Source organism: Dipodomys merriami, unplaced genomic scaffold (assembly GCF_024711535.1).
Source record: "Dipodomys merriami isolate MVZ:Mamm:240054 unplaced genomic scaffold, mDipMer1.0.p SCAF_477, whole genome shotgun sequence".
Taxonomy (NCBI): Eukaryota; Metazoa; Chordata; class Mammalia; order Rodentia; family Heteromyidae; genus Dipodomys; species Dipodomys merriami.
The window spans coordinates 180,036-205,013 of NW_027206043.1; the positions used below are offsets into that span (position 1 = coordinate 180,036).

General features: G+C 52.4%; 1 protein-coding gene across 1 annotated transcript; it reads left to right on the forward strand.

Moving 5' to 3' along the window:
* Positions 1-20,227: 20,227 nt before the first annotated feature.
* On the forward strand, positions 20,228-23,559 carry LOC138808772 (caspase-14-like). Its single transcript, XM_069994959.1, has 6 exons — positions 20,228-20,263; positions 21,743-21,892; positions 21,989-22,214; positions 22,798-22,914; positions 23,011-23,114; positions 23,455-23,559. The coding sequence occupies exons 1-6, from the start codon at positions 20,228-20,230 to the stop codon at positions 23,557-23,559; spliced, it is 738 nt and encodes a 245-aa protein (XP_069851060.1).
* Positions 23,560-24,978: the final 1,419 nt, after the last annotated feature.

Here is a 24,978-nt window from a genome sequence, read left to right on the forward strand (position 1 = left end):
CCAAGAGACTCTTGGCTCCAATTGACTCCTAAGAAAGGTGGAAATGGGATTCTGGCTCAAAAGTGTAAAGCAATAGCCTTGAGCACAAAAGCTCAGGGACAGCACCTAAGTCCTCAGTGCAAGGATCAGGACTCCACTAAAAGAACACAAGTACACAGAAGAATATATATATGTGCATGTGGTGTATGCATATACACAGAGGTGTACAGAATACAGGGTGGTATACAGAACTCAGGGGAAGAAGGTACAGTTTTTCTCAGCTGAAGATCTAATGCACTGCTTAAAAAATGGCATGTCACTAGATACCTCTGTAGATAGGTGCTGAGAGGCTCAAAAGTCACAGACAGAAACAAGAATGGAAATCAAATATAACTGAAGTGAAATGAATTTTTTTTAAAAAAGCAGAAACTGATTCAAAAGCATAAGAATGAATGATAATTTAAGAAGTCATCAAAGTGACTATGTGGCCTAACCGTGACATTTATTAGGTTAGGTTAGCTTAGGTTAGGCTCAGTTACAGTATGTTTCCAATTTCCAGTATTCCCAACTTATTGTGGGCTTCATGGTCTGTGTGGCCATCATCATTTATCAAAGGGCCTCTGTCTGTTGCTGAATTCATATGTTGAATTAAGTGAAAAGTTTTGAGGAAAAGTAACTTTGGAAATAAGATAGCTTATTAAGAGCCCTAATAGGTTCTATCCAGAAAAGGACCCTATCCTGCTTCAAATTCCCACATCCATCAGCATCATGCTTCAATAGCTTACAAAGGAACTACATAACTGGAAGGAAGGGATGGAGGAAAAGATGGGCTGGGATGATGGATCAAGATGCCTGGGGGTCATACCCTCACTTATGGAATTGTGACCTCTTTACACAACCACAGAACCGTAACTTCAGCAAGAACCACCACCACAGCAACTACTACTACAACAATAACATTAGGAGAAGGTTTTATTTTCTCTTTCTTCTTACAGATTACTTTTAGTATTGATTTACTTGTTTGTTTTGCTTCAGCTGACATAGTTGTAGAGATGATTTTCATCAAGCTGTTTGTGAGGACAATTTCTTTCCACCATGTTTTCCCTTCCATCCTTCTGATCTATTTCTCCCCACTGCACCCATACCCTGAAGACACCTCATTTCCTGTCCACAGAGGAGCATGGAATATGATGACTACATTCATCCACCCAGGCTCTCTCCATTCCTCCACCTATAACCCTTGACCTCACCCTCCCCTCCCATACCACATATGATCCACCTGTCTGGAAATCATTTGGACAAACTGTTAGTCTTTTAAAGGAGTTACACCAGTGAATCCTCCCCTGAAAACATCTTCCTTTACTTCACAGGTTTCAGCATCTATGCTGATGACACTGTGAATATTTACACACACACACACACACACACACACACACACACACACACACACACACACACACACACACACTGCAGCTCCAATGCCTGTCTATGAGAGAAAACAAACACTGTCTCTCTCAGTCTGATTTACTCACTTAATGTGATTCCTTTTTTGTTCGGGCCTCTGAGCATGAACTAAGCACTTAGGCTCTCTTCCTGAGCTTCTTTCTTCCCAGATGGTGCTCTACAAGTGAGCTACATCTGCATTCTGACTTTTTGCTGGTTGGTTGGAGATCAGAGTCCCACAGACTTTCCTGCCTAGTCCAGCGTTCATAATCCTCAAATCTCACTCTCCTGAGTATGGGCTCACAGGCCTGAGCCTCTGGCACTGGACAGTAAACCAAAACTTTTTGGGCTGGGCTCTGGTGGCTCACGCCTGTCATCTTAGCTACCCGGGAGGCTGAGATCTGAGGATCATGGTTCAAAGCCAGCCCTTATCTCCAGTAAACCACTAGAAAACTGCAAGTGGTGCTGTGGCTGAAGGGGTAGAGCGCTCATCTTGAGCTGAAGAGCTGAGGGACAGCGCCCAAGCCCAGAGTTCAAGACCATGACCAACAGAAAAAAGCATCCTTTATTCACATCTATGTTCCTCATCTCCTTAGAGGAAGTGACTGCTCTGGCTCAGAGGTCCATGGATTCCACCACGTGCTCCCCCCTCGCCCAAATCAAGAGACTGTGGACAAACTGGCAAGTATAGAGACAATTCTCGGGCAGGACATGCGTTGTGAGGTGTTCTTAAATGCCCTATCTTCCCCCCACCCTCTCCAGACACTGGAGATTAGCATAACGTGCATGTCATTTCACATCTGCCCACCCTTTCCCCCTCACCTGTGAAAGTTTGTAGAGTTCCAGCAGGGTCGCTATATGGGTAGATACTGTGTCTGAATCTCCGGCCAGTGCTACTCTCTCTACTTGCTCTCCAAAATACAGTTGTGGTTGGGTGTACTGGAATTCCCATACAGCCAGACGACAGGATAGTACAATGTCGAGGCACGGCTGTTTGTTGTAGGATAGACACTAAATCCCAGAGTGGTGTTTGGCAAAATATGGGGTTTCTTGTTGATCTGCTCCACAGCAAAAGCCAAGGGCAGAATGAACTGGTACCTCTTGTAATTATAGCTGCCCAGAAGGCATAGGAAAGTTGAGAAGGGAAAAATGACCGAAAAACACACAGAAAACCTAACTCACCTCTTTCCTTCAACTTCAATTTAAGAACCTGATGAGTGGAAGACTTGGTTAGATATACTATTAATATGTTGCTTCTTGGTTGCCCAAAATTAGCATGTTTCTGCTATCTACTGAGTATGTACATGTCCAGAGGATGTAGGTTTATGAGCAGTGAGAAGCATTCTCAAAGTCATCAATGTAGTTGGTGTTTCTAGCATGGTCTGCTCACTTATTTCTGGTTGGTGCTTGAGGGTAAAAGAGAAGGAACAAATTGCAACCACCTTCCCTTGCTTCTATACAGGGAAATTCAGTCCAGAAGTGAAACTCTCCAAGGCTGCTGTGACATCGGAGGCAAACCTGTCATCTGACTGACAGGCTGCCTCAGCTGCCCTGACATCTGTGACATCATTTTGAGTTCTGCATCTCTCAGGTTGTCTCCTCAATGTGCACTGTAACCAGCGCTGTGCTGGTATCTGTAGTATCTGATGAAACTTGACGTGTGAACAGCCTGTCTGCACTCACCTGGGGTGAGCTCATGTGTGGTAACACTGCGTGACTTGGAGAAGAACAAGATTAAATGTTTACACACAATGTTGTAGAATTTACACGTTTCCACCGAGTAATTTTCCATTCTCAGCATCTTATCCTGATCCTTGAATTTACAAGTGGCTCATTTTGACCAAGCTGTGCTCTTGTGGAGTCCAATCTCTTTGTGAACCTACTGCCAAACCTCATCATATTGGTTCCAATGTCTAGAAGAATGTCTCTATCAAAAGACTATTACTGACAGTCATGAACAAGTGCAAAAGAGAAATTATTACTACAATACGTGTGAGATTATGGAGACCAGACAAGCACGACATGATCCTCACTTTGGCATAGCTGATAGCAGCTAAGAAATTAGCTGCAGCCAAATGCACTGGAGTCAAAGAGTTTATCTGGGCATTTTGAAAAAATGGTAAGTAATAAGACATGTCAAACTGGAAAGCATGAAAATTGTTGGTTAAGAAGAGGGGGTAACAATGTTCAAAAAGAAATGTACTCCTTACCTGATTTCTGTAATTCTAACCCCTTTGACCCTCACCATTACAACAAATTAAAATTAAACAAGGAAGAAAGACAAGCAAATTCATATGCAGGAATAAGTTAGGGAAAGGCATAGGCATCTTCTAACGAAGGAGTGAGTAGTTTCTAACCCTTCCAATATCTGGCAACGCTGATCTTCCTGCCACTGAGAGAGGCAAGCCAGCCACCACTGTTTCCAATTTCAGGTTACATTACACTTGTTGAATCTCTCCTAAACTCGATAAAATTGGATCTTCTGTAAGCAGATAAAAGATGAGCATCCTGCGGGTCTGAGTGTACAAGCGATGCAGAATTAAATCCCCAAATTACATTCTGACACACTTCATCCATTGTTTTTTTAATTTAATTATTTATTTTTTATTGTGAAAATACTGTACAGAGGGGTTACAATTACATGGGCAAGACAATGAGTACATTTCTTACCAAGCATTGTAGCCTCCTCCTTTGTTTCCCCTTCCCATCCCTTCCCATTCTCCCTCTGCCCCCCCACCCAATTCTTCCCAGCCCCCGCCCCCCCCACCAAAGTTGTAAAGTTCGTTTTCGACATAACGACTTGTACATCTCATTGTTGCAATGGGTCCACCTGTATCCCAATTTAAACGATTTTTTTCCCTTCCCCTCCACAAATTATACTAACCTCAAATACAGTGAAAGCAGGGGTTATACTGTGGGGGAGGGACATACAAAGCAACAAAGAAATAATCTTATAAATGTGTTAGAAACAATTCCATGAAAGAAAAAAAAACATTTGAATACATATCTTAGGGTTCATTTCCCTAACATCACCTTATCTGACCTTTTCTGCTTGACTCAGACATATACTAGATATTGCAAATAAGGGAAACCATGGGACCTATGTTTCTTTGGGCCTGGCTTACTTTACTTAATATAGGGCCTATGGGGAGGCAGGCTGTGTGTGGGCGGGGCTTTGAGAGGCGGAGTCTGTAGTGGGTGGGGTTTGGGGCAGAGTCTGTGGGTGGGAGGGGCCTGGGGCGGGGCCTGAGAGGGAGGCCTATGGAGGCGGCTTGTGTGTGGGCGGGGCTTTGAGCCGCAGGCTTGGAGGGAGGGGCTCTGGGCGGGGCTTGTGGAGGGGCGGCCCGGCGGTGGGCGTGGCCTGTGGAGAGGCGGGGCCGCGTCTCTGCACTGCAGGAGTGACGCGCTCCTAGGCATGGAGGCGGTTCTCCTGGGAGCAGGCGTCCCGGGCGGGACTCAGCCTGGGCACTGGGCTTTTCTTTTTGCTCCAGGCTGCCGCTCTACCCCTTGAGACACAGCTCCAGGCCGGGCTTTGTGGTGGCTCACTGGAGACAAGCGTCTCGCGAGCTTTCCTGCCCGGGCTGGCTTCGAACCGCGAGCCTCAGCTCTCATCTTCGGCGTCCACGTGCATCCTCCCTGAAGAGCCCCCCGGGTGCTTTGAGACACCCCCCCCCCCCGCTTCCAGCCCGGAGACAGCGCCCGGGCCCTGAGTTCAAGTCCCGGGACTCCACGCACGCACACGCGCACACAGTTCCGGGGAGGAAGCGGGGCGTGCGGTTCACCCGGGCGCGGGGAGGGGGTCGGGCGCGGGGAGGGGGTCGGGCGCGGGGAGGGCCCGGGGAGGGGGTCGGGCGCGGGGAGGGGGGCGGGCGCGGGGAGGGCCCGGGGAGGGGGGCGGGCGCGGGGAGGGGGGCGGGCGCGGGGAGGGGGGCGGGCGCGGGGAGCGGCGGGCGGGGGTCGGGCGCGGACCGTTATGTGCGGTCGGCCGGCGGTGCCAGCGCCGCGGGCTCCCTGGGAGGCCCGGACAGGAAATGGGGACTCGACGGGGCGGCCAGAGGGGGGCCCGGGAAGGGGGGCGAGGCCGGCCGAGCCGGACACCGGGGCCCGGCCAGGCCCCCCCCCCCCCCGCCCCGTCCTCGGCTCACCCGGGGCTGCGGCTGTGCCGGCCTTGGGCACACACCCCCCTCGGGACCCTTCTGCACAGAGGGGGAAACTGAGGCACATGGCAGCTGTGTGGATGGCCCCGGGGCCAGCGAGGTGACCTGAGCGCGGGTCCACCCCGGGCCGGCCGGACCCGCCCCCCGCTGGGTGTCATGTCTGTGGCCCGAGCTGGCGGGGGGGGGGGCTGCCTGGGGGGGCTAGCCCAGAGCCGACCTGCAGAGCCCGCACGGGGCTACGAGCAGGCCCAGCAGCTGGTCCACCACTGAGGCCCAGCGCCCCCCCAGCCCCCCTCTGGCAGAATTATAATTAAAAAGGCTATTTATCATGTAAACCTATTCCTGAAAGCTATTAGGAAGGCTGGAGGGGGGGGCACCAGAAGCCCTGGAGGTTCAAATCTCAGTTGCTTGGCTTCTTTAAGCTGTGCCACTTTGACATCATCATCCCTCTCTGGTCTGCCTCTCTCCAACCTACAACAAGACAAGGACACAGGGTCCCAGTCCTGGTCTATTTAACACCATGGGTTCCACTCCCCACCCCTCCTTTCACATTTTTACTGGATAATTTTCTATTTAAAACACCCCCATAGGACTGGGAAGGTGGCTCAGTGGTAGAGCGCTGGCCTAGCATGTATGAAGCCCTGGGTTTGATTCCTCAGCGCCACATAAGCAGAAGTAAATAAAAATAAAGTTTTATTTTTTTTAAAAAGAAAGCTTGGTCATAAAAAGAAGTCATCTCTTAATAGCAACAGACAGAATATGTTACAAATATTTCTAAGAACATGGAAGTGTGGTTCAGATGGCAGAGCACCTGCCTGGGAAGAGTCAGGCCCCAAGTTCACACTACTTCACACACACACATGCACATATACACATACACACACATATACATATACACATACATATATACACACACATACATACACACACACACACACAATTTAAAAAGGGCTGGGAAGGTGGCTCAGTGATAGAGTGCCTATATGCATGAGGTCCTGGGTTCGATTCCTCAGCACCACATACACAGAAAAAGCCAGAAGTGGTGCTGTGACTCAAGGAGTAGAGTGCTAGCGTTGAGCAAAAGAAGCTCAGGGACAGTGCCCAGGCCCTGAGTTCAAGCCCAGGACTGGCAATAAATAAATACCCTCATATAAAGTGAGCATAAGCAAGGGTGTCTCGCTGCATAAACTGCACATCAGTCTGGTCATTTAGGTCATGAAATAACAGTGAAACCGCTTGGGATAATTCATATACACTTTTAAAAACAGAGAAGGTAGACAGATCCTGTCTGGGCAAAAAGTCCTGGAGACCTCTTCTCAATAGCAGCCGGACACAGCAGTGCAGAGTGTCCCAGCCACCTGGGACACAAATGAGGAAGATCATGGCCCAGTCTGCTCACATGCAAGATCATGTGCAAAAACTGAAGTGTGTGTGTGTGTGTGTGTGTGTGTGTGTGTGTGTGTACACACTGGTTCTGCTGCTTGAACTCAGAGCCTGGGCGCTGTCTCTGAGCTGCATTTTGCTCAAGGCTAGGGCTCTACCACTTGAGCCACAGCGCCACTTCCAGTTTTTGAGTAGTTAGTTGGAGATGAGAGTCTCACGGAGACTTTCCTGCCTAGGCTGGCTTCAGACCTCAGTCTTCAGCTCAGCCTCCTGAGTCGCTGGGATGATAGGCGTGAGCCACCGTGCCCAGCCCTCCCTGTGTGTTTGGACCGGCCTGCAGCTCCTTTTCCTGGGGCTGCGCAATGCAGCGTCACCCGTCCCCATTCCCAGAACCTTTGCATGAGGATGCAAATGCTGCTCTGCAAGCAACGTCTTGTCCCACGGGATGGAAGCCTGCCACCCTCGCCCGGCTGACACAGCCCCAGCTGTCACCTCGGCGTGCACGTAACCCAGGCAGCATTTGCACAACCCCCAAAGTTGCCTCAGAGCCGAGGTTTCAGCTTGGTGGCCTCCCCAGGTGTGGGCTTTCCAGACAAGCCACAAGATGCTGGCCGGGTCACAGGTGAATCCAGTCACAATGGTGGAAGAACAGCATGAGGGAATGAAATCCAAACTCCAAACAGTGGTCGGCGAGCGCTAACCTCTCCTTTCATACAACATGGGGGCCCTGGGTTCCTTACTGCAATAATGAGTAGACAGCTAGGATAATGTTAGCAGATGAGCAGAACAGCTCGCTGTCTGTGTGTGTCTGGCCATGGCAGACGATGCTAAGTGAAAGACATGGACACAAGAGGCGATTCTCCATTGTTGTTCTCCATGTGCTACGTGATTCCTTTTTTCTATCGTGTTTTCCCCTCTATGGTATATCCCCTATTGTCACTGTATTTGGCCTTGGTACCCTGGGTACAATTTGCCGGGGGGAGGGGATTTGGGGAAGAGGGGAGGGGGTAACAAGGTTGACAAGAAATACACTTGCTACCGAACTTATGTAACTGTAACCCCTCTGTCCATCGCCTTGACTATAAAAATAAAATGAAAAAAACAACAACCGTGGTCAGTAAAGCACAGGAAATAACAAAAGAAACGGAGTCAACAGAGCTTTGGGATGTGATCACCTCCTGACCCCAGTCAGGCCTGGGGTTTCCCTGGGGCCTACATCTTCCTCCCCTCCCCCCCCCCCCCCGCCCTTTTCTATAGCTGCAGCTAGAGAAAAGCTCATCTTCCACTAACACTACAAACCCTTGAATGATTTTTTTCCCCAGGATGCCAACCAGCTGCCTGGCATCAGAAAGACATCTCGCCATTCAGCAAATCTCAAAGCGACCGGGTACCAGTGGCTTGTGCCTGCAATCCTAACTACTCAGGAGGCTGAGATGTGAGGATGACGGTTCAAAGCCAGCCCCAGGCAGCAAAGGCCATGAGACTCTTATCTATAATGAACCATTAAAAAAAAAGATAATGGAAATGTGGCTCAAGTGGTAAAGCACCAGCCTTGAGCAAAAAAAAAAAAAAAAAAAAAAAGCCAAATGTGAGCACCAGGCTTTGAGTCTAAGCACCCATGCTGTCAAAAAATAAAAAAATCTTAAAAAGATTAAATGCCTGTGGCTCACGCCTGTCATCCTAGCTACTCAGGAGGCTGAGATCTGAGGATCATGGTTCAAAGCCAGCCCAGGCAGGAAACTCTGTGAGAGTCTTATCTCCAATGAACCACTAGAAAACTGGAAGTGGTGCTGTGGCTCAAGGGTAAAGGGCTTGCCTTGAGCTGAAGAGCTCAGGGACAGCGCCCAGGCCCAGAGTTCAAGCCCCATGACCACCACCACCAACAACAAAAAACCTCTGGCTGGGAAGGTAGCTCAGTGGCAGAGTGCTTGCCTAGCATGCATGAAGCCCTGGGTTCGATTCCTAAGTACCACAGACACAGAAAAAGCTGGAGTGGCACTGTGGCTCAAGTGGTAGTGTGCTAGCCTTGAGCAAAAATGCTCAGGGACAGTGCCCAGGCCCTGAGTTCAAGTCCCAGGACTGGCAAAAAAATAATAAAATAAAGAGTAGGTCATCTCACAATTACAATCACACACACACACACACACACACACACACACACACACAAGTATTATTCAACCATAAAGAATGAAATGATGACATTAGTAGCAAAAAATGGATGGAACTGAGGATCCTCACATTAAGCAAAATAAGCCAGAGTCAAAAAGACAAATATCCCATGTTGAGTCCACATCTCTATAGGAACAGATACATGAAGGAAGGGAGCAGGGAGGGAGGGAGGGAAAGGGAAGGAACGCGAAGGGAAGGGGAGACAGGGAAGAAGCCAGAGAGATATAAAGAAATGGAATGGGGGAAAAAGAACTTTCTAAAATAATCCCACATTTCCTCTTGATATGAGAGGAGAGAGAGAGACAGAGACAGAGACAGAGAGAAAGACAGAGACAGAGACAGAGAGAAAGAGAGGGAGCGCAAGGGAGAGAGCCCTCTGTGTGTGACGCCGTAACATGCCCCCCCAGCAGCAGCTCCACGCCCCGCCATGCTGAGGAGACCACCAGGAAGCATCTAGAAAACCCAACCTCAGGCACCCCACCGTCTCCTCACTTCCGGCGTCCTGGCTCCTGAGGGCAGGATCTCCCTACAGATCTCAGCATTCACCCCGTGCTGCTGCCCTGACTCACTGGGGCTGACAGCCCGGGACTCGCGCTCCAGTGCTCTGGGCAGAAATGATCTTGTGCAAGCATCCCCCCCCCAGCCCCTCCAGGACTCACTGTCTACTCCAGACCTCTTTCCTGACACTTTCTGCCCCCTTCCTCCCCCTCTCTTCTCTCTCTCTCTCCCTCTCCCTCTCATTTTCCCCCATTTCTTTCCCCGCCCTTTCCTGAGCACAGAAACATGTTTGCAGTTCTTCCTTGCAAGAACACACCACAGTGGCCATGTGTGCGTATTCGCGCTCTCAGGCGGATAATTGCTCTTCTATCTTCATCTCCCCCTCATTAAGAGCCCGCCTGAAACAGCCATGATTAAGTCATGCATCATCTTAAGTCACTCACCCCACGGGGACGCGGGGACACAGATCCTCCTCCAGGAGGCCTGGCTCTGCTCATGGGTCCTGCGGAGGCTTGGGGCAATCTCCTTCCCTTCCTTCTTCCATGTTGTCTTTGTTTTTGTCCATCGTGGGGCTTGAACTCATGGCCTGGGCGCTGTCCCTCAGCTCTTCAGCTCAAGGCAAGCGCTCTACCACTTTGAGCCACAGCACCACTTCCGGTTTTCTGATGGTTCATTGGAGATAAGACTCTCACAGAGCTTCCTGCTTGGGCTGGCTTTGAACCGTGATCCTCAGATCTCAGCCTCCTGAGTAGCTGGGATGACAGGCGGGAGCCACCGGTGCCCGGCTTTCTTTCTTCCTTGTTTATCATTGAAAACCCAGAGAGCGCACACATGACCCCAGCCAGAGGACCAAGCCCACCTCCTCAGACGCCAAGAGCACGTTGCGTTGCTTGGGGTGTGTCCAGGCCAACCCACACGCAGCGCTGAGCCTCCGGGAGTCCGGGCTGCCCCTCGCACCAGCTGCCCACCGAGTACCATTCAAGAAGCGGTGTTGGAGAAAAGGGATGAAGAGAGGCGCGGAGGGCAGAGGGAAGGAGGAGGATATTCACGAGGTGTGTGGGGCTGGGCCTGGCGGCTCACTCCTGCCATCCTGGCTACTCAGAGGCTGAGATCTGAGCATCGCCTGAGGGGGGAAGCTGACGAGATGGCGGGTGTGATGGGCCCTCTCTCCTTCTAGCTATCCAGGGTACACAAGGAGGAGGGCTGAGCTTCAGCTTTCCCTCTGTGTCATCATGAAACCTTATAGGAAAACATTTTAAGCAAAAAAAGGCAGAGGTCCTGGCTCAAGGGAGAGAGCACCTGTCCCGCAGGGACAATGTCCAGTCCTTCGCTCCAACTAGACACGCAGCAAAAGAAGGTGTAGGGTTTGCTGAGTAAAAGCCAGTGCTTCCCTCGTGTGTCAGAAACAGGAAGCCCCTACCACGCTCCACCACGGTGGGCACAGCTGTCTCATCTTTCCAGATGAGGAAACCGAGTCACCGGAGTGTGCCCTAGTTCAAGTCACTGGGATGGCGCCTTTGGAGTTGGAATCCAGAGTGAGCAGCCTTCCACAGTGCGCTCCTCTGTGCTTTCCACCAAGTGATCTACTGCTCCAGACTCCTCACCTGTGTGTGCCCCGCTTCCTTCAGCCTTACACACACACACACACACACACACACACACACACACACAATTTATAGCCAACTTACAGATATTGGAACAATGTGGATGTGTGTGCAGGAGGGAGGGAGGAAGGGAGGGAGAAAGGAAGGAAAGACGGAAGTAGGGAGGGAGGGAGGGAAGGAAGAAAGGAAGGAAAGAAGGAAAGAAGGAAGGAAGGAAGGGAGAGACGGAGGGAGAAGAAGAGGAGGGAGGGATGGAAGGAGGGAGGAAGGGAGGGAGAGAGGGAAGGAGGGAGGGAAGGAGGAAGGAAGGGAGGGAGAGAGGGAAGGAGGGAGGTAAGGAGGGATAGGAAAGAGAAAAGGAAGGAAGGAAGGAAGGAAGGAAGGAAGGAAGGGAGGGAGGGAGGGAGGAAGGGAGGGAGGGAAAGAAGGAAGTACGGATGGAGGAAGGTAGGAAGGAAGGAATGGAGGGAAGGAGAGGGAACATGAAGGCAGAATGGGCTGGGAGGATGGCTAAAGTGGTCCAGGCTCCCTGGGTTCAAAGCCCCAGTCCTAGCCAGGCACTGATAATCAAGGAAGAAAACCATCCACTGCGGGAAGATGGCAGTTAATAAAACCTGTGTCTTTCATTAGAATAAAAGAGGAGTAAATGCAAATTTCAGAAGCAGGATTTGGTGTGGTATATATACACAATGGAATTCTATGCCTCCATCAGAAAGAATGACATTGCCACATTTGTTAGGAAATGGAAAGGCTTGGAAAAAATTATATTAAGTGAAGTAAGCCAGGCCCAAAGAAACATAGGTCCCATGGTTTCCCTTATTTGCAATATCTAGTATATGTCTGAGTCAAACAGAAAAGGTCAGATAAGGTGATGTTAGGAAAATGAACCCTAAGATATGTATCCAAATATTTTATTTCTTTCATGCAATTGTTTCTAACACATTTATAAGATTATTTCTTTATTACTTTGTATGTCCCTTCCCCACAGTATAACCCCTGCTTTCACTGTATTTGATGTCGGTATAATTTGTGTAGGGGAAGGGAAAAACAAATCGTTTAAATTGGGATACACGTGGACCCAATGCAACAATGAGATGTACAAGTCGTTATGTCGAAATCCAACTTTACAACTTTGGTGCGGAGGAGGAGGGGTGGGGGTGGGGAGGATTGGGGGGGGCAGGGGGTGGATGGGAAGGGATGGGAAAGGGAAACAAAGGAGGAGGCTACAATGCTTGATAAGAAATGTACTCATTATCTTGCCCATGTAATTGTAACCCCTCTGTACAATATTCTCACAATAAAAAATAAAAAGAAAGAAAGCAGGATTTGGGGGCTACGGGCGCAGTGGGGTCACAGAGTCCTGGCGGAGCCCGTGTGAGGTCCCAGGTTCCAACTCCAGCCCTGGAACAATACAGACGGCGATCCTTGTTATTATTCTTTTAACAATCAGAAGTTCCATCCAACAATAACAAGGTACCGGTATTTCTACTGCGCCTGAACATATTCAGATTGTTTTCTCGTTATCAATACCAGAGGGAAGCTATTTCTCTTTTCAAAACAACGTGAACTGCAGGGGAAATAAATGTGACATTCTAAGTGGGCGTCTGGGATCTGGGATCTTGGGAAACTCCACCACTGCCTTGCAAAACTTTTGACACATTCCAGGAGGGAGAGGGAGGGAGGGAGGGGAGAGAAAGGGAGGGGGGGGGGAGAGCGAATTCCTGGCTCTGGGCGTCATCCCCCAGACATGGCTGACTCACTCCTGCCTGACAACCTGTCACCTCTTCTTATTGTCCTGGTGAGTTGTTGATCCTCCAGGCAGCCTGGGTTGGTGGGACGCTGGCCACAGGTTGGGGCTCAGCCACCCTCTCCCACCACCATCTCTGCAAAAGGGAGTCCTGGGGTGGGGGTGAATACTACGCTGGTGATGAAAAAAAAAATAGGTTTCTGATCCAGGCAAGCAGACAGAGAAAGGCTGCAGGGAGGCGTGGAGGGGTGTGCTAGCCCAGGAGGGCCATGCGGGATCTGAGTGTGTGCTGGTCTCTGACCCAGTGTGGAGGCCGATCATCCTGCCACCTCCCAGGGAGAAATGGGACTCAGAAAGCAGGGCACGGAGAAACACCTTCCCTTACCATTCTCCAGAAATGATCAGCTGGGCACCGGTGGCTCACACCTGTAATCCCAGCGATTTAGGATGCTGAAATCTGAGGATCGTGGTTCAAAGCCAGCCCAGGCAGGAAAATGCATGAGTCTCTGATCTCCAGTGAACCACCAGAAAACCAGAAGTGGCGGCGCTGTGGCTCAAGTGGTAGAGTGCTCGCCTTGAGCAATATAAGCTCAGAGACAGCGCCCAGGCCCCAAGTTCAAACCTCAGGACTGGCACAACAAATAAATAAACAAACAAATAAGAACAAGAGTGGCAGTTGAGTCCCCAGGTCTTTCTAGTTACGGATTTGCACTGCGCATCATGGCTGCTCATTTGTGTCAACCCCGCATGGTTCATGTGTCCTCTGTCTTTTGGAAACAGAAGGCTTTTGGCTTTTCATTTGGGGTCAGTACAGGGATTTGAACTCAGGACTCATGCTTCCTAGGCAAGCACTCTACCACTTGAGACACACCACCAGTCAATGAAGGAAGACTCGCTAAGCACCATTGTAAGGGCGATGTGGCTCCAGAAAGCACTGAGAACTCTGGATGATGGCCCCAAGCTGGTCCAATCTCCTGCCAGAGCTTCATTTCACCTGCCAACTGCCATCTAAGTGGTCGCCGTGGTCTTCTTTCTCCTCCTCCTCCTCCCTTTCTTCTTCTTCCTCCTTTTCCTCCTCCTCCTTCCTCCTCCTTTTCCTCCTCCTCCCTCTCCCCCTCCTTCTCCTCCTCCTTCTCTTCTTCCTGTTCCTCTCCCTCCTCCTTCTTCTTTTCCTGGTCCTGGGACTTGAATTCAGGGCCTGGGCGCTGTCCTGAGCCTCTTTGTGCTCAAGGCTAGCATTCTAACACTTGAGCCACACACCACTTCCGGCTTTTTCTGAGTGGTTTATTGGAGATCAGAGTCTCACAGACTTTCCTGCCCAGGCTGGCTTGGAACCACGATCCTCAGCTCTCAGCCCGCTGAGCAGCTGGGATGACAAGCGTGAGCCCTGGTGCCCGGCTCACTTCCTACCGTATTGGTTTCTCTCTCCCTTCCCAGACTCAGCTTCACCACGACTGCCCCTCACAGCTCACTGTGTGACCACACAGCCACGGTGTCCGCCATCGAGTCCTCTCTCCCTCCTTGGCCTCCGCCATTCCTCAGTCTGGCCCCCTGCTCTACAAGCTGTGGCTTCCATGTGCCCTTCTGGACAACTCCGATTCATTCTCAGTGTCTTCCCTTTCAACTCATAATTCTGTATCCTCTAGCAGCGTGCCCGCACCTGAGTCGATTTTCCAGGCTGTCTTCTCTCTGACTAACCAAGTGTTTGATAGCTCTTATTAATATAATGAACCACTTAATCAACTGGCCGTGACTGACCCAAGATGACACATCCTCTCACCCTGACTCGGTGTAGACCTCTCTAGAACATCTGGACTGCAGCATTCCAAGGATACACGACCAGCCATTAGTAACAGGAAGCCGTGCATTCCCATATGCAGCCCCTCAGGACTGCCCAGAGCTGGCTTCAAACCTCAGTCCTCAGATCTCAGCCTCCTGAGTAGCTGAGATTACAGGCGTGAGTCACCCATACCTGACCCTGTCCATTGTTTGTTTGTTTGAGTGCATGTTGAAGAACTGAGAATTATATTCACCATTTTGCAGTCACTAACTGCTGACTTCGCTTCTGTAACTTGCTTTTGCTAACGTTAAAGTATAAAGATAGGTCTGTGTCAACAAACTCTAAAGAACGTAACCGCCGTGATAGATAACTAACTGCTGACCTCAAGCCCCAGACATTCCCAGAGCCCGGAACAATGGCTAACACATATTGCGGATCCTCCTCCGGGAACTGGACCTTGAGATAATGACCACCTAGGAGAATTCCCCCTAACCCTTATCATCCAAAGCAACCATCCCCCTTGAGTCACCCCGCACCAATCATTTTACAGAGTGTTACAAAATTTCCCGCGTGGCATAGTGATTTGCTGTGAGTGTCTACCGGGGCCCTGCCCCTACCTTAAAATGCATAAAAGGTGCTGTAACCCTGTGTTCAGGGCCTCTTGCTAACACCCCTACAACGGTGTGCATGAGGTCCGTGCTCGCGAATTCGTTAATAAACAACTCTTTGCTGCTTGCAATGTCCAAGGTCTCTGGTGGTCTACGGGGGGCTCCAAGAGTCTGGGTACTACATCATGTTACTTGGTGCTGCACAGTATAAAACACATGCAGAGAAAGAACTCCAATCCACCGACCCCTCCTCCTAGACCCCATCTCCCTCACCCTTTACCCCGTATCATTCAATAGCTCCCAGTGACTTCCAATCTGGCTTATCTCACTCAACACAATCATCTCCAGTCTCACACACGTTTCCCTGCAAATGATTTTGTCCTTTTTGTTTGGTTTGGTATGGGTTTTTGGTCAATCATGGGGCTGGGACTCGGGCCTGGCTGCCACCCCTGAGCTCATTCGTTCAAAGTTAACCCTCTACCACTTTGAGCCACAGCACCACTTCTGTGTTTTTGTGGCTCATTGAAGAAAAGAGGCTCACAGACTTTCCTGCCCAGGCTGGCTTCGAACTGTGATCCTCAGCTCTCAGCCCCCTGAGTAGCTGGGATGACAGGCATGAGCCCCCAGCGCCCGGCTTCATTTCATTCTTCCTCGTGCCTAAATAACCCTCCATTGTGTAGCTCCATCCATTCATCAGCGGTGGACGTGGAAGCTAAGTGCACACAGCGTGCGGGTTGTGAATGGAGCCACAGTAATCGCGGGTGGTGAGTGCCTCTGTTGTGTGCTCAAGTGTGTGTGTGTGTGTGTGTGTGTGTGTGTGTGTGTGTGTGTGTGTGTACACCAGTATGAGAGCTTGAACTCAGGGCCTGCATGGACTTTTTGTTTTGTTTTTACATTTTATATCTTATTTTGTTACCTCCATATTTAATAACAATGGGATTACAGTACAAAGCAATTCAAATAATTGCAATATTAGTGATGGGTTACAACCCACTGCATGCCCCTTACCCCACCACAACCGGAAGCAAGGCAATAGCGGAGACCGGACCGTGGAGTTGAAATTTGGGGTACCAGGACCTGTACCCTTTGCCAGCTTCAGATCCCAAGGGTTCATTCACCAAGGTTTGTATTGGTCTTGTGCAGGAAATAAGGTACAAACTTCAACCTGCGACAATATTATGTATTCAAGAAGTAGGTGAAGGAGAGCTAAACAGTAAACAGCTCACGATTTGCATAATTTGTATTAGTCCACACCCAGGGTAGAAATCAGAATTCTGATTAAGCTAGGACTGATTGACCTTTCCGGGAAACTCTCAGTGTTCCTGAGAGTATATTAGAAGGCCTTCCAAACTCCCAATCTTTTCAGGGTCTCACAGCTTGGATTGTTGGGTTTGCACAATGATTTCCTCCCATTGAGAAAGGTTCACAGATAAGAGGGGAAAAATGTCGTCAGATCATTCACAGTGAGGTTGCTACCTCTGGCAGAATTCCTACAGATGCCCATTGCCACTGTGCTCCCAGTACTGTTTCCCAGAGCTGAACCCAAAAGCAGTAAAAGTTGTTGGAATCTACAGAATTCAAAGCTGCATTTTCATGGTCGTATCTAAACTTTCTCCTATGATCAGGCAGCATATCTTGATTCTGCACAGCATTACAGAAGGGAATATCCACTCGGTATTGGTTGAGCCTCTCTATCAGCCCAGGGACTGGAGGAGCCCTGAGCTGAGGACAAACACTGACTCTTAACTTTCCAGGGTCAATTCTACATCCTGGCGGAGATCCGCAAGTCAATTCCTGATACGGTTTTCTGGGGTGGTGCTTTTTCTGAAGCATTTGGGTTTCCCTTTTTCTTAGTTGTAGCAAAACCACTCTTCCTTCATGGCTAAGTATCTCTGAATGCTATGATTTCTCCTCCCGGAGTCCCATCTACAGCATTCCAAAAATATCCTTGGTCATCCCATAGTATAGATTCACATACCAAATCCACTGGCTGATCATGCTCCTCGTATTGTTTATATTCGCCTGGTTTTCTTGTATCTTTTTCCATACCGTTTGCATTTGCTTTAAAATCAGCTCCTGTTGCTCCTCAGCAGCCCTTTCAATGGGATAGTGTCTGTGAGCCTGGTGCTCCTGAGTCTGTGATCCGTGCTGACAGAGTAGGTCCTTGTCCATTTCACAAACACCTGCTTGCTCTCCTTGTGTGTCCCACACGTATGTTCCTCAGAGGTTGGCTTTCTGGCAATGGTCACCAGGCTCTTCAGAACGATGTTGCTTTGGAGGTTTCTTTGCTGGTAGGGTTCTCTGCAGACAGGGCACCTGGCTGGAGTCTGGGTTTCTTCCCAGGAAAGGCAGAGACATGGTCGACAAAAACTGTGCCGGCAGCCTATGGTGACTGGGTCTATGAGAGTATTCATGCAGATAACGCAGCTTAGTTCCTTCTGGAAGGCTTGGGCAGTGTCGGAGTCCATCACTCCAAGGAGCAAGCTGGGTGCCTGTGGCTCACATCTGTAATCCAACCTACGCAGGAGGCTGAAATCAGAGGTACCCACGCTCCAAACTCACTCTGTCCTGCTGATTTGGCATGGTCTGCCATGGACTTTTACCCCAGGCAGGCTTTGAGCTTGGGATCCTCAGGACTCAGCTTCCTTGAGTAGCTAGGATTTATAGGCATGAGCACTGGTGCCTGGTTTTACACATGGTTACTTATTGAGATGATGAGAATATTCTAGAATGGCATGTGGTTTACACATGGTTACTTATTGAGATGATGAGAATATTCTAGAATGGCATGTGGTAAGGACTCCAATCAGTAAATATAGGAAATAAAATAAATAAATCAAAGCCCCTGAGTTGGACACTTTCTGTGGTCAAGCCCCGTGGTAGGTGAATGAAAGCTGGGAACATTTTTTTAAAAATCACAAAGCTGGGTGTCAGTGTCTCCCGCTTGTCATCGTAGCTACTCAGGAGGCTGAGATCTGAGGATCATGGTTCAAAGCCAGCCTGGGCAGGAAAGTTCCTGTGAGACTCTGATCTCCAATGAACCACCAGAAAACCGGAAGTGCTGCTGTGGCTCAAGTGGTAGAGCGCTCGCCTTGAGCTGAAGAGCTAAGGGACAGCGCCCAGGCCCAGAGTTCAAGCTCTACCACCAACCCCCACAAAAAAATCACGGAAATAAAGTGAAGTACTGATTGATACTGGGGAGGAGGGGGCAGCGAATCTCCATGGAAGCAGCCGGATGCCACCGCCCTGGCCCTGGGTGCCAACTGTGCCAGTTACCAGCTGGCTGAGCTCAAGCAGTCATTCCAATGTCCCAACTGTGGGCTTCGATTTCCCCATCTGCCAAGCAGAGGCGCCATGCTCACCTCCCTCCCACAGGCTGCGAGGTTAGCTGGGGCACGTGCGCGCGCGCACACACACACACACACACACACACACACACACACACACACACACACACACACAGGATCAAGGGATCGGGCACGCCAGGCGGCAGCCAGCTTTGCCAGGGGGTGTTCTCCCTCCATGGGTGGCTGACAATTTCTACACCCAGGCCGGGCCCTGGGTGTGTCCTGACTGGAGTCAGGAGGTGGCAGAAGCTTTGGTGGCAATAAAAGGGACTAGCCGTCACAGGCGGCGCTCTGGGGAGGAAGCCGGGAAGAGCCCACTCCACTGGCCTGAGCCGCGAGCCGGGAGAGCAGCGGGCATCAAGGTGAGTGATGGCCATGCCCCCTCCCTCCGCTCCACCCAGCAGCGGCCCAGGCCACTTCCCGGAGTGAAGGATGTTTGGAAGGAGGGGTCTCCCGCATCACCTGGGTGAATGACAACTCCTTTCTTTGTACAGCGACTCCAGGAGGATTTGGGGGTTTGTTTGTTGTTTTTTCAAAAAGGAATCAATTTAAACACTTGAATTTTTTGTTTTTTGCTTTGTTCGTGTTTTGTTTTTTAGTTTGTCTGTTTGGGTGCCAATCCTGGGGCTTGAACTCAGGGCCTGGGCACTGTCCCTGGCTCCTTTTGCTCAAGGCTAGCGCTCTACCACGTGAGCCACAGCGTCTCTTCCAGCCTTTTGTAAGTGATTTAGTGGAGATGAGCCTCACTGACTTTCCTGCCGGGGCTGGCTTTGAGCCTCGATCCTCAGATCTCAGCCTCCTGAGTAGCTGGGATGACAGGCGGGAGCCACTGGTGTCCCGCTTTTGCTACCACTTTGCTAGAACTTTCTCAAGGCCAAAAGAGGATAGCCAGACAAACTTCTTCACATTACAGAAGCACAGCTTCAGAGGATATTCCCAGCCCCCAGGGCTCACGCCTGTCATCCCAGCTGCTCAGGAGGCTGACCGCTGAGGATGGAGGTGCAGGCAGAAGACTCCATGGAACTCTTATCTTCCATAAGTCACCAAAAAAAGACAGACGTAGACATGTGGCTCACGTGGTAGAGTGCCAGCCTTGAACAAAGAAGCTCGGGAACAGCGCCCAGGCCCCGAGTTCAAGCCCGAGGACTGCGTACACGTACACACACACACACACACACACACACACACACACGCACGCACGCACGCACACACACACGCACACAGCAATGCTCCTCACATTCATGGAACTCTCATCTTAAGCCCAAGCCCTGAGGCCCCTCCTCCCGCCCCCAGCCCATCACCCCGGTCACCCTGTCCCCCAGGGCCCCGCAGAGCTGCAGCTGCGGCTGGAGCTGCCGGCTCCAAGGGCCTCGAGGGCCTCGGGTGCAGGGCCCCCTGTGCCCGGAACAATTCCCCACCGCCGTCCTCACAGCACACAGACGGCCAGCCCCCACTCCACAGACGGCCAGCCCCCACTCCGTGTCCAGCCGCCGCCCGCCAGCCCACGCCGGGATGGAAGCAGAGATCCAGCCACAGCCTCTGGAGGAGGTGCGCGGGGCAGTGGAGAGGGGCATGGTGAGGTGTGGGGAGGGGGACGTGGGGAGGGGGGCGTGGGGAGGTGTGGGAAGGGAGGAGGTGTGGGGAGGAGGGAGTGGGGGAACAGGGGAGGGGGGAGGTGTGGGGAGGTGGGACCTGTGGGGAGGGGGGGGTGTGGGGAGAGGGGATGTGGGGAGAGGGGAGGGGGTACGGGGGAGGGGGAGGTGTGGGGAGGGCGGATGTGGGAAGGGGGAACATGGGGAGGGGGACGAGGGGAGGGGAGAGGTGGGGAGGGGGAGGTGTGGGAGGGGGAGGTGTGGGAAGGAAAGGGCTCCATGTTTCAGGAAGTATAGAAGGGGCGTGCGGCTCTGTGGTGGAACTCTTGCCTAGCACATGGGAGTCAAGAGGTTTCGTCCCCAACACGAAGGGAGGGGAAGGGAGGGGGAAGGAAGGAAGGAAGGAAGGAAAGGAGGGAGGGAGGGCATAAGAAGAAAGAAAGAAAGAAAGAAAGAAAGAAAGAAAGAAAGAAAGAAAGAAAGAAAGAAAGAAAGAAAGAAAGAAAGAAAGAAAGAAGGAAAGAGAGAGAGAGAAAGAAAGAAAGAAGGAGAGAGAGAGAAAGAAAGAAAGAAAGAAAGGAGGGAGGGAGGAAGGAAAGAAACAAAAGAAGGAAGAAAGAAGAGAGAAAGAAAGAAAGAAAGAGAGAGGGAGGAGGGAAGGCAGGAGGAAGGAAGGAAGGAAGGAGGGAAGGAGGGAAGGAGGGAGGAGCTGGCACTGGTGGCCATCCTCCTGCAATGCTAGTTCATCAGCTGCTCAGCAAGTGGAGGTCTGAGGATCACAGTTCAAAGTCAGCCCAGGCAGACACATCTGAGAGTCGCATTTCCAGCAACTCCCAAAAACCTGGGCAAGGGAACTGTGGCTGCCATGGTTGAGTTCCTGCCTTGAGCAGCAACGCTAAGCAAGAGTGTAGAAGCCCCAGGACCAGCACACACATACGCACACTTACCCACACACACCCACACGCACATGTGCGCGCACACACACACACACACACACAATTCACAGTTGAGTGTGAACTGTGCCCAGGTAACAAATAATTCTGTAGTCCACACTCCATGTTCTATTTGGGATATACTTACTTGTTTCTCACTTACTTTATTTAATTTGAAATGTCAGGATCACTAGACCCCCGTGTTGTTCTTGTTGTTTTTCTTTTTGTTGTTGGTCAGACCTGGGCTTGAACTCAGGTCTGGGCGCTGTACTGAGCTTCTTCTGCTCAAGGCGAGCGCTCTACCACTTGAACCACAGCGCCCTTCCTGATCTTCCTGTGTGTGTGGAGCTGAGGAATCGAACCCAGGCCTCACGCATGCTAGGCCAGCTCTGTAGCACGGAGCCCCTTCCCGGGTCCTGCGCCCCACGTTTTCCCAGCCATGCCCCACTGTCTCCCTGCCTGTCCCGGCCCTGCTGACGCCTACTGTCATGTGCGGGTCCCAGGAGACATACGACATGTCGGGCGCCCGCCTGGCCCTCACGCTGTGCGTCACTGAAGAGCGAGAAGGTTCCGAGGTGGATCTGGACGCCCTGGAGCGCATGTTCCGCCAGCTGAGATTTGAAAACACCACGAAGGAAAACCCCACTGGGCGGGTACTGGACTGGGAGGGATGGGCACGGGGGGGGGGGCAGGGGCCACAGCGAGGCCTGGGCCAGAGCCCAGCTCAGCCTCACCTCTCTCCCTTCCAGCAATTTCTAGAAGAGATGAAAACATTCCAGGAGACCCTGGACGGCTGGGCGGAGCCGGTCAGCTGCGCCTTCGTGGTGCTCATGGCCCACGGGGACGAGGGGCTGCTCAGGGGGGTGGACGAGGAGATGGTGGAGCTGGACAACCTCTTTGCGGCCCTGAACAACAAGAACTGTGCGGCGCTGCGGGGGAAGCCCAAGCTGTTCATGGTGCAGGCCTGCCGGGGAGGTGAGGCCCGCCACACCGCGCCGCTCCGCGGCCTGCGCGCTACACCAGGCCCGGAGCTCGAGCCCAAGGCCGGGCGCTGTCCCTGCGCTCTGCAGCTCCAGGCCAGCGCTCTACCGCTGAGCCGCAGCCCCACGTCCGGCTTTCTAGTGGCTCATTGGAGATCAGAGTCTCAGGGACTTTCCTGCCCAGGGTTGGCTTTGAACCGTGATCCTCAGATCTCAGCCTGCTGAAGAACTAGGATGACAGGCGTGAGCCACCGTCGCCCGGCTCCCCATGTTACTTTCAAGTAATATTAGGCTCCCACAAATCATGCCCAGGTCAGGGCCTCAAACCACGGGCCTCCAGATCTCTGCCTCCCCCAAGGGCTGAGATGACAGGCATACGACGTACCCTTCATCCGTCATATCCTTCATCCATCCCTCCTCCATCCTGAGCCCCAGCTGAGAGCACACACGTGCGTGTGCACACACACACACACACACACACGCGCGCACACACACACGCACCCCCCCAGGCCCTCCCCCCACCCCCCCGGCGGCCCCTGGGCCCCTCTGACGCGGCTCGCTCCTCTTTGGTGTTCCAGAACACAGGGACCTCGGTGAAGCCATCGGCGGGGACCAGGTGGCCATGATCAAGCATGAGCACCCCCAGACCATCCCGACGAACTCGGACACAGTGCACGTCTACGCCACCATGGAGGGTACGCGCTCCCTGGCCGTTGGCCCGGGGTGGGTGGGTGCTCTCCCCCCTCCCCGCCAGCGCCCCCCCTCCAAGTGCCTCTCCCACCCCACCCCAGGGAACATCCCCTACAGGCATGGGCAGAAACGGTCGAGCTTCATCCAGACGCTGGCGGATGTGTTCACCAAGAAGAAAGGGCCCGTCCTGGAGCTGCTCACCGAGGTAATGTGGGGCGAAGGTGGCGCAAGGCCTGAGCAAGGTGGGACCCCAGCAGCCCCCTCCCCCCCAGTCTCTCCATCCCCACCCCCACCCAGCCCAATCCCACCCAGACAAAAAAGAAACGGAAATGTCTGCTACTCAGGAGGCTGAGATCTGAGGATCGCGGTTCAAAGCCAGCCCGGGCAGGAACGTCCGGGAGACTCTGATCTCCCATGAACCCCCAGAACACTGGAAGAGGCGCTGTGGCTCGGGTGGTAGAGCGCCCGCCTTTGCTGAGCAGCTGAGGGCGGGGCGCCCTGCTCCCCCCAGGGCCGGGTCCCCTCAGTGATACCTGTGATTGCAGGTGACCCGGCGCATGGCGGAGGCAGAGCTGGTGCAGGAAGGCAGAGTGAGGAAAGTGAAACCTGAAATCCAGAGCACCCTCCGCAAACGGCTCTACCTCCAATGAAACCCCAGAGCCCGCTGACAGCGCCACCAGCCACCCTGCTCCTTCTCTGCGTCTCCTCCCAGCAAACCCTGCCCCGGCCAGAGCACGCCATGGATCGGCCATGGTCTCTGGTCCCAGCTGAAGAGTCTTGCTTCCTCCTCCAACCCCTCCTGCACCCCACACTCAGCCCTCCCCGTGCCCGTGGCTCCCATGCCCCTCCTCTTCCCTTCCCTGCCCCCAAACTCCCCCCAGGGCCCCATCTGCTCTCTCCATCTCCATCTCCCTCTCCCTCTCCATCTCCCTCTCCATCTCCATCTCCCTCTCCCTCTCCCTCTCCCTCTCCATCTTCCTCTCCCTCTCCCTCTCCCTCTTCCTCTCCATCTCCCTCTCCCTCTCCATCTCCATCTCCCTCTCCATCTCCATCTCCCTCTCCCTCTCCATCTCCCTCTCCATCTCCATCTCCCTCTCCATCTCCATCTCCCTCTCCATCTCCCTCTCCCTCTCCCTCTCCCTCTCCCTCTCCCTCTCTGTCTCCCTCTCCCTCTCCGTCTCCGTCTCCCTCACCCTCTCCCTCTCCCTCACCCTCTCCCTCTCCCTCTCCCTCTCCCTCTCCCTCTCCCTCTCCCTCTCCCTCTCCCTTACCCTCTCCCTCTCCCTCTCCCTCTCCATCTCCCTCTCCCTCTCCATCTCCGAGCCCATACCCTTCCTTGCCTCTCCTCCTTCTCCTTCCATGTCCCTCCGCTGCCTCCTCACCGTCCCAGAACAGCCTCTCCCCACACCCAGGGAGCCGCGCAATGTGGGGACGGGGGCCACCCCATCTCTAGTCTCCTCACACCCCGACGGGCTGCCCTCTTACCACAGATCCCCACTCCCACCCCGCCACGAACTACACTTCCCACAATGCTCCTGTGACCTGCCTCCTGGCCTCTACCACTGCCACTGCTCTACCAAGGGTCCCCTCCCCTCCACCCCTCCTCAGCACCCCCCCACACACACATAATCATTCCTAACACTCCTTTCAGTTCATTCTGTCCTCTGACCCTGGATAAGCCAAATGCTGGGAATCAGCAGCAGCTGGAGGGAGGGAAGGGCTGTTGATGGACATAAGGAATGATCAATAAACAGCTGCTGAACGTAGCAAGACGTGTGTGGGAATCCTTGTTCAAACCACAAATCTGAGGCCACACCGGCGGCTCATGCCTGTCACCCTGGCTGCTCAGGAGGCTGAAATTAGAGGATGCCATTCTTATGTCAGCCTGAGCAGGAAAGTCTGGGAGACTCTTAGCTCCAGTTAACAAGCAAAAACCCAAAGTGGAGATGTGGCTCAAGTGGTAAAGCACTAGCCTTGGTGGGGGGAGAGCTTAGGGACAGCACCCAGGCCCTGAATTCAAGCCCCAGAACCAGTACAAAACAAATAAGAAGGGGCTGGAGAGCGCTTGC

Coding starts and splice junctions, on each gene's coding strand:
- LOC138808772 (XM_069994959.1), top strand. CDS start 20,228: ATGGAAGCAGAGATCCAGCCACAGCCTCTGGAGGAG. Junction 21,893..21,988: donor AGGAAAACCCCACTGGGCGG/GTACTGGACTGG, acceptor TCTCCCTTCCAG/CAATTTCTAGAAGAGATGAA. Junction 22,915..23,010: donor CGTCTACGCCACCATGGAGG/GTACGCGCTCCC, acceptor ACCCCACCCCAG/GGAACATCCCCTACAGGCAT.